The sequence below is a fragment of the Primulina eburnea genome, chromosome 3 (genome assembly GCF_022965805.1).
Source record: "Primulina eburnea isolate SZY01 chromosome 3, ASM2296580v1, whole genome shotgun sequence".
Taxonomy (NCBI): Eukaryota; Viridiplantae; Streptophyta; class Magnoliopsida; order Lamiales; family Gesneriaceae; genus Primulina; species Primulina eburnea.
The window spans coordinates 6,619,138-6,628,752 of NC_133103.1; the positions used below are offsets into that span (position 1 = coordinate 6,619,138).

Below are 9,615 nucleotides of genomic sequence, written 5' to 3' on the forward strand. Positions count from 1 at the left end.
CTAATTTGGGTATCAAAAAGTTTACCATCAAGAAAGTTTTTATATGACAAAACATACAAAAAAAATCTAAAAATAAAAAATATTGAGATATTTTTAAATGCATTTTATATGTCCGCATATTTTCCTACTCGATATATATTTTTTGAGAAATTAATAATTGCATATGTTAGAAGAGTGATTGAAATTCAACATTTGAGCTTATTTATTGTTTGAAATATTTGAATCGTACTATTAATGCTCAATTAACATCATATATAATTTTTACTAAAACGGTAAATGTGGGACCATGTATTAAAAAAATATAGGTATAAATATAACAAAAAGCTTTTTACAAACCGGAAAAAACCTATCTAATTTGGTGTTTTTGTCTATTTAAATTTTAATTTTATGATATCTAAATGTTAATTCTAATTTTTGTATCAATAACTTTTTTTATAATATATAATGTTAGTTCTGGAGTGTTAAATTCAATTATACTAGAACAAATTTTTGAAATATTGTCAAATAAAAAAAACAATTTCTCAAATTCTGTATAAAGATTGATATATTTATTATATATATATATACTATTATATATTATATATATATATATATATATATATAATTATATATAATGACAATTTGAAAATGGTTTATTCGAACTAAATATCATGTCTTTGGAGTACATAAATCCATAAAAAGTTAATTAAAGCAAGTTCGTATAGTTTCGGGCTCCACACTAATTCAATCAAAATGGTACTCCAAGTCAACTCGAGTCTTCCTTGCTTGAATACTCATTAGTTGCTAATCACAAAATTATTTGTGTAAAGAAATGTATCATTAATCTCACATTAAGCTTATTATTTGGTGCAGCCCAAACTAGAATGTGGAATCTATCAAGATCTAACTCTCGAGTTCGAATCTTCGTTTCAAACTCAATTGAATTGAGTTCGAACTCGAACTCTATTTTGTAAATTATATTTTTTGTGCTGGTAAAATTATAACTTTCAACTTATATACTCCATCAATAAGTCAAATAAATAAATAAATAAAATTTCGTTGATGGATGGATGGATGGATGTCCTATCCATGAGGTAGTGTAGATCCGTACACATAAATTGACAGCCAAACTACTCGCAAAAAGTTCCAAAATTGCATGCCCAAAAAACCAAGGTCCCTTCCTCTATAAAACCAACTTGTTACATTTCAAATTCATTCACCCGACAAAAATAACATAAAAAAACTCTCAATTTAACCATATATTCAAGCCAAATGGGAACATCAAATCGCATACTTCTTTTTCTATTATTTGCAATTTTGTCAAGTCTAAGTGCCATATCTTGGGCTTCAACTGATAGTTATGCAGAGGAAATCTCAACTCAATGTGGGTACACAAGATATCCAAATTTGTGTGTACAAACAATGACAGGATCAGGATCCAAGAATCAAAACGTCGATTTCTTGTATACCCTTGTTAACAAAACCATCTCCGAGACGGGCCTGCCTCGTTCCAATTTCGTGGAACTTAGCTCGCATTTCATCTCCCTCGAAGCTCAACAAGCTCGGATGGCAATCGGTACATGCCGCAATTTCTTGTTTATTTATCTATACATATTACGAAAATTTACGGGTATGACCCCTTTCGAATTTTTCTAGATGAGTGTCAAGAACTGATGGGAATGGCGCTAAGACGACTTAACCAGGCGAAGGAGGCGATTCAGAAATCCCCAAATAAATACAAAGAAGACATCCAGACATGGCTTACTGCCGCTCTAACGTTTCTACAGACTTGCAAGGATACAGCTGAGGGCCATGTGCTGTCAAATGTTGTCTTATCCGAAATTTACAAGAAAATGGGCTATCTTTCCGAATTGTGCAGCAACCCGTTGTCCCTGGCGAACAGAATAAGTGCTCGAAATCCGAAAGATGAACTTCCCACAAGATCAAGACGACTTCTCGAGGATGAAAATTTCCCGAGATGGGTGTCGAAAAGTGACAGGAGACTGCTAGAAAGCGCGGAGATTAAAGCCAATGCCGTTGTTGCGAAAGATGGAAGCGGGGACTTCGACACGATCTCTGAGGCAATCCAGTCCGCGAACGGAGGCCGATACGTGATATATGTGAAATCTGGTGATTACAATGAGAAAATCAGCACGAGTAAAGATGGGATCACTTTGATTGGCGATGGAAAATTTTCTACAATCATATATGCAAGTAGCAGTGTAGGCAAGGGTTCTTCCCTCCGGGGATCTTCAACTTTTTGTGAGTTAATCTTTTTCTTATTCTGTTCGTTTTCAAAGAAACTGGCCACATGTCTTTCCGAAAGTACACTTTTTCCAGATAGAAATTTAGTTTTCCTCTCTGGATTTTCTGAATCGAGAGGTTAACTCCACGTAAGCAAATTGTTCGCGTCTTATTCCATCTATTATGAAATCAATAATGAGACCAATAGAAATTTCCTCGATCAGATCTGTTTTTCACTGTTTCACTTAGAATAACAGGTAAATTTAAATGTAAAATTATCAAGAATTAATGTAACAAACAATTTTGTATATAATATTAATGAAAAATTACCACAAGTGTCCAATAAATTAAAATATTTTTAGTTTTGATTTTCTCGACAATCAAAGATTTATTTTAATCCTAAAATTAGGTTTCTTATTATTTTAGTTTTATGTCGCTATATAACAGAAGTGGTGTAGGACATCTCGCTAATGTCTAGCACCATGTTAAGTTATTAATATCAATATCATCTCAGCAATGTCCAACATCGAATCAATACTCTAGCTAAGCAAATAGGACTAATTTATCAGGTTTTTCTATATTAATTTAGCCTATTATCTTTTTTAGCAATCACCGGCGACGGATTCATCGCAAGGGATATCGGGTTTCAGAACACGGCGGGCACCAACGCCGGGCAGGCGATAGCGTTGACCATAGCATCAGACCGCTCAGTACTATATAGATGCAGCCTCGTAGGCAATCAAGACACATTGTACGCCCTCTCACTCCGCCAGTTCTATCGAGAATGTGACATATACGGCACCGTGGACTTCATATTCGGCAATGCAGTTGCCATGTTCCAGAGCTGCTCATTGTACCTCCGGCAACCTCGCAGCGGCGGTGGGTACGACGTGATCCTGGCAAACGGGCGGTCTGACCCGGGACAGAACTCGGGTTTTTCGCTCCAAAACTGTAAAATCGCCGGTGCGTCAGATTTCTCCAGCTCTCATAAAGCGTACCTAGGTCGTCCTTGGAAAGAGTACTCTAGGGCGGTGGTGATGCAGTCGAGTATCGATGGAGTTATCCAATCACGTGGCTGGATTGAGTGGCCGGGATATGGCGGTTCAGTTTACAAAACATTATATTTTGCTGAGTATGACAATACGGGAGCCGGCGCCGGGACTTCCGGTAGGGTGAACTGGGCTGGTTTTCGTGTACTCGAGACGCCAGAGGCTTCGAAGTTCACGGTGGCTAATTTCATTGGTGGGAATTCATGGCTGCCTTCCACTGGTGTCGCTTTCGTTTCTGGGCTCGAGTAAATTTATTGATAATTAATTTATCATCAATTTTTTTAAAAAATGTAAATTTTCCAATAATCATATATATATATAAATATATATGTATATGCATATATTTCATTATATATAAAAAAAAAACGTAGATAAAATATACAATTGATTGTGGTTGGAGGTGGTAGGGTTTATAAAATTTAATTTTGAAGATGCTGATGTAATTAAATGATGTTCCCTTATTTATGTGTTTAATTAATAATCACTAATTATTGGATTTGACTGGAAATAAATTAGGATTAAAGGTTCTGAACATCGAAGTTACGTAGATAAAAATTGTCACTTTAAATATTTGGTTTCCATTTAAATATTTTTATTGCATAGATAATTAATTCTGTCTATGTACTAATTTAATTTTACGATTTTTTTTTTGAAGGATTTAATTTACAAATTTTAATCAACTACAATCTTTTTTTATTTTAGAAAAATCACATATGATGTTCGTTAATGTAGCGGAAGTTGTAACTTGTGATAACTGATAATGACGCAATTCTAATATTTTTAAATCGTACTATAACTCAAATATCACTTGTTTACCACTCTTCTAACACTCGGCGATTATTATAAAACCCTACTATCAAACTCTCAATAATTATACTTTTTGTAATTTATACGAATAGAACATATGACATAGACTTTTGTACTAATTATTTGATTAAGTGCTTGTTATTTTACTAAAATATAGAATCGGTTGTAACAACCTAATCTAATATTTTGAAACCCTAGAGTAGCTCAAATATTATATGATTGTCGCTTTCCTAATAATAAGAGTTGTTGCATGCGACAAATCTTAAAACAATAAATAATACATAACAAAATAAAATAATTTAAAAACATAAAAAGTATTCAATCCAACTAAACAAAAAAACAGAAACTATTTTAATAATGCATGTTTTCGATAAAATTCAATATATAGGAATATATTCCTAATATAGAAAATGTGTGCTCCAATTATGTATTTGATTAATTAAATAAAAACAAAAAAACCCTATTTACGTTATTTTATATGAATATTTATTACATAGGAAAATAAACTTTAAATATATACAGCGCATAATTTAGTGTATTAATCTCCAGTTAAGAAAAGTGTAAATTGATATTATTAGATCAAAATATTTGTTGTTTTACAAAAATTATAATTAATAGTAATTGTGTAACTTATTATTTTAAATCATATAGCAATTCAGGAATCATACATCGACAATCTAAACGTGACGCTTGAGCTGCTGTATGGTTAATTAAAAGATTAGATACGTACATTTACCAACAATTATAATTTTTAGTAAAATATAAGACACCCAATCCTACAATTGATATAAGAGTTAAAGTCACATGTTTGATTCTTACTAATTACAATGAGAGCAATTATTGAGAAAATTATTGTTGCAGCGCAATAATCGTTCTTGTTATGATATCATTATATTCGATATGATCTATAATTTAATAAACTAGAATTACACAATTACCACCGATCATAATTTTTGATAAAACGACAAACACTCGATTATAGAATTATTGCAACCTCATCCTCAGTCTACTTTTAACTTTTTGAGTTGTATTCCGAGTAAAATTTGATTTGCACTTTCAAATTTTTATATTTTATACTTTAGAGTTTTTATATTACGAGCTTGATCGATCATAAATAATTTCCCATCCTAATTCATAAAAAAATATGATTAAAAAGAGTGTCGGTGTGAACCTATTTATAAGTTAATAGAAACGTTCATATCTCTCAATCCACCAACTTTTATGCCATAACTAAAAAAAAGTTCCACTTGTTCAATAAACCCAATGAAGCTTTCGTTTTCCAATCAAGGACATTATCTACAATAAGGGACCATTTTTTTTAATTATATAACGTCGGGCCACAAAAGAAAATTGAAAAGGTCCCCGAAAATTCAACTATTATTTAATTTGATAGTGTCTCCTACTCTACTAGATTTTAGACTGGCGTATTCAATGGAATAATTCAAGTCCACATAGAAGCAGGCATATGGTCACACTTCTTCCAACTCATAATAATTAAATTTGTGGAATTCGATTTATGGATTTCGAGATTTTAAATCTATTTTATTTGATAAATTATTTTTAAATAATTCAATATAAATTAAGAAATATGTAAGGATGCTAACTTAAAAAATCTCACCGAATTCTAGAGATTATTTATTTCAATGTAAACAGTTCGAAATATGATATTTACTGATGTAATTATCTTAGATTATAGAATAAGATAATTTAAGAAAGATTATGGAAAAAAATGAGATGAATGGTTGCAATAAGTAATCGTAGATCATATCCCATTTACATTTTTAAAAAGTGGTTGTTTCTGTTAATATGATCAAAAGTATCAAGATTAGTTAATATATACGTACAAATATTAATGTATAATGTCGTATACATAAAAAAGAAAAGAAGAAATAAATATTTAAAATTATATTGAGCTTCGTATTTGAATTTAGTTATTAAATTACCTATAAATCAGGTTTGAATGATTGTTTCAAAGTTTAATTTTATGTAAACTGGGGATAAGTTTTGCGTATGTGTGTGTTATAACTTATAACACTACAAAATAGCCATCAAATATAATGATATGATAACAAATTATATGCCTATAATATATACTGATATTGAAAGATAATATATTTGATAGGGCATTATGTCAGTTTGGATGTAATCAAAGAATCAGTTCGAGTCACAAAACCAATATTTCTGTGAGTTGGTCTCTTGTGAGATGGTCTCACGAGTCTTTATCTGTGAGACAGATCAAACCTACCAATATTCATTATAAAAATTAATACTCTTAACATAAAAAATAATATTTTTTCATGATTGACCCAAATAAGAGATCTGTCTGACACAAATTTTTGTCAATTTCCTTAATATATGAATAAACATTAATCACATAGTTCAGATAAAATACAAAGAGTCTTTTTCAGACAATATAGCGAATTCTCGAATAAATCATTTTATGACATTTGGAAGAAGCTGACATAAAAAGAGAGACCCGAAACAACGAGAGGGTGGTTGAGAACATAAAATAAGCTCAATCAGCATTAAATAAAAATGCCTCAAAGTTCTTGAATCACCGTTGATGCCTGATCTTTCAAGCATATAAGCATTCATATGTTTTCTCACACTTCACCATTGTATAGATAGCTCAGTTGAGGAGCACATTCGAGCATAATTTTAAGCATCGATAACTATGATTTTAGTCTTCTATGTTTGTCTTTCTATGACTTTAATTATTTATGTTGTCGAATTACAGTTTATAAAATCTATTATCATTGATCTTTTTTTCTATTTTAGTTATTTTTTGACATAACGCTAACATGAACCCAACGTGATGCAAAATTGAAAAACATATGAAGGATACTATGTAGGGTGCAATAATTGTCCTTGCTTGGTAGAGCGATCGAACCGTAGTGCTTGAGCTGCTTTGCGGTTTAAAAGATTTGAGTTGCACCATTACTACTAGCTATAGCTTTTGGTAAAGCGGTAAGCACTCGGTCCTACATACTAGATTTTGACTTTTGTAAGTGATAAAAAATAAACTCCTCATTCATTTCTAAATCAACCATCACCTCTCGTTCAGAATGCAATATCCTCATATCTCGGGGTTATATTGGTTAACATCGTGCTCCATAAATTACGTAAATTTTTTTTTTAAAAAATATTATAGTTGTTATATATAAATTACTCTTGGTAAATTTGAATTTGAAATAAATAAAATATGTTTTAAAATCAACTAATTAGTCAACCTAAATACCATATCAAATCTTTCGAAAGAACCTAACAAGTCTATAAGCGGATCCGGGATGAGTTTGGATTTGGTTCGGTCAAACCCGTCACATACCCATTCCATCAAAATATACATATATATTTAAAATATAAATATATATGTATATATTATTAATTATATAATTATATATTTTTAGACTAAATAATTAATAACGTATCTATAATTTTAGTTTATAATTTTTTGAATTGAAAGTAATTTATTTTATTATTTATGTTTAATATAAATATATCATTACAAATTTTTTGATTATAAGTCGATATATTTTAAGTTGTGATAATAATTTTTTTGTCTTGAATACTATTAATATAAATTTAGACATATAAATTTAATGATTTTTAAAATTGTATTAAATATAAAATTATATATTTTGGACGGGTCGAACAGTCAAACTCGAATTGAATCGACCAAGTTCGCGAAGCAAGACGGGTCTAAAAGAAAGCGGAACAGTCCCGGGATTGACCAAACCCGTCCCCAACCCGGACCGGTTGGCCATCCCTATTTAGCATTTTGGCGCCTCCAACACTTTCGAACTCCTTTCTTCCACTAATTCTGGGGCGGGCGCAGCCATTGATGGAACAGCAGAGGAAGCAGAAGACGCTGGAGCAGGATCGGCAGTAAGAACTCGGAGACATTCAACACGGGCCTCTCCCTGTCGAGCAACTTCATGTCAAATCTCATTACCTTCTCCCAAATCTGTTGTTTTGCTTCTTGGTTTTCTTGGTTTACTGATTAATTGTGTGCCCAATTTTAATGGGTTTATTTATTCATGACGAAATGCCATCCCAGTTTCTAAAGTCGCGAGGTTTTTGTTTCGATGTCATTCTGTGCTGTTATTTTCGATTTGAGGTTATCTGTTTTCATTGATTCTCGATGAAAGGTTTTTCTTGATTTAATTTGATTTTTCGTGTTTGTTTTATGATTTTTCAATTGAAGGGTCGTTTCTGTTTATTGCTGCTAGGTTATGGCTAACAGATGGAAAACCGCCTCGTTAGGTTGTTGAACGAATCCTATGAATTTGTTTGTTGCTGATGGGTTATTGAGATTGGAGTTTTCTTGGGTTATTTTCAAGCTATATTATGGTTGATGGGTGGGTCGAGGAGGAATTTGCATAAGAATACCCTTATCTGTTCATTTTTAATCTGATGCCCGTTTCCTTTGTGTTTGGATCGGAGCTTTTGACTTCTGGGATGAAAATGGAAGAATGGATTTTAGATTACTGCTAGTAATAGATGATTTGAAATGTATTGTTACAATTGAGAGACAACTTAAAGATATCAGCTAAAGCATTTAAATTTAGATGAAGGATTTGATTGTTTTAATTCGTCGATTCTTCTGAGTTTTATTCCTCTGGTTCTTCTACAAGGCTTCCGGTGTTGCTGCCCTAGACATTAAAAAGCTAAAAGATGCTGGTTTATGCACTGTAGAATCAGTTGGTTTTGCTCCAAGGAAGGAGCTACTGCAAATCAAAGGAATTAGTGATGCGAAAGCTGATAAGATCATCGAAGCAGGCATGTTCTACACATTCAAGACGTGATATTCTTGAGCTATCGCCCATTTCTTTATTTTGTGGCTTTACTTATATGCATATAAATATCAACAGCTTCAGAATTGGTGCCTTTGGGATTTACAAGTGCCACCAACTACACGCCCAGAGGCAAGAAATTATTCAAATAAGCACTGGATCGAAAGAACTTGACAAAATCTTAGAAGGTGGGCGTCCATTTATTGAGAAATGTAAAATACCATCTTTTGCTGCTAAACTTTTTGACATTTTAATTTGGTTTTTGACAGGAGGGATTGAAACGGGATCCATTACAGAATTATATGGTGAGTTCCGCTCTGGCAAGACTCAGTTCTGCCACACATTGTGTGTCACTTGCCAAGTAAGATAATCTTTATCTAACAGTTAGTACACTATATGCTGAAACTTATCTGCGTAGCTTTTCGAAACAATCAGATTTGTCAGAAACTTGTAGTATATGCTGAAACTGGTATGTGCCGGGAGCTTGGATATGCCGAAAAGGATTTGGCTACTCCTTGTGTTGGCACTCCCAAAACTGATATGCTTAGCTTCCAAAACTAATTTGCTCTTCCAAAGTTGGTCTTACTCTTCTTGAAACTAGATTTATCTTTAGAATTTCAACGGAAGCTTCAATCCTCAAACCACTTCACAATCATTAAGATCGAAATCATTATCTATAAATTGTATATCTGATTAAATATATTTGTAACACTGTAACAAATTTTATTATAATCAAAATCAAA

The 9,615-nt window shown here is 32.1% G+C and overlaps 1 protein-coding gene across 1 annotated transcript; it reads left to right on the forward strand.

Moving 5' to 3' along the window:
- Positions 1–1,174: 1,174 nt before the first annotated feature.
- Positions 1,175–3,616, forward strand: LOC140825814 (probable pectinesterase/pectinesterase inhibitor 54). Its single transcript, XM_073187787.1, has 3 exons — positions 1,175–1,555; positions 1,636–2,241; positions 2,830–3,616. The coding sequence occupies exons 1-3, from the start codon at positions 1,252–1,254 to the stop codon at positions 3,519–3,521; spliced, it is 1,602 nt and encodes a 533-aa protein (XP_073043888.1). The 5' UTR covers positions 1,175–1,251; the 3' UTR covers positions 3,522–3,616.
- Positions 3,617–9,615: the final 5,999 nt, after the last annotated feature.

Coding starts and splice junctions, on each gene's coding strand:
- LOC140825814 (XM_073187787.1), top strand. CDS start 1,252: ATGGGAACATCAAATCGCATACTTCTTTTTCTATTATTTGCAATTTTG. Junction 1,556..1,635: donor ACAAGCTCGGATGGCAATCG/GTACATGCCGCA, acceptor GAATTTTTCTAG/ATGAGTGTCAAGAACTGATG. Junction 2,242..2,829: donor CCGGGGATCTTCAACTTTTT/GTGAGTTAATCT, acceptor TATCTTTTTTAG/CAATCACCGGCGACGGATTC.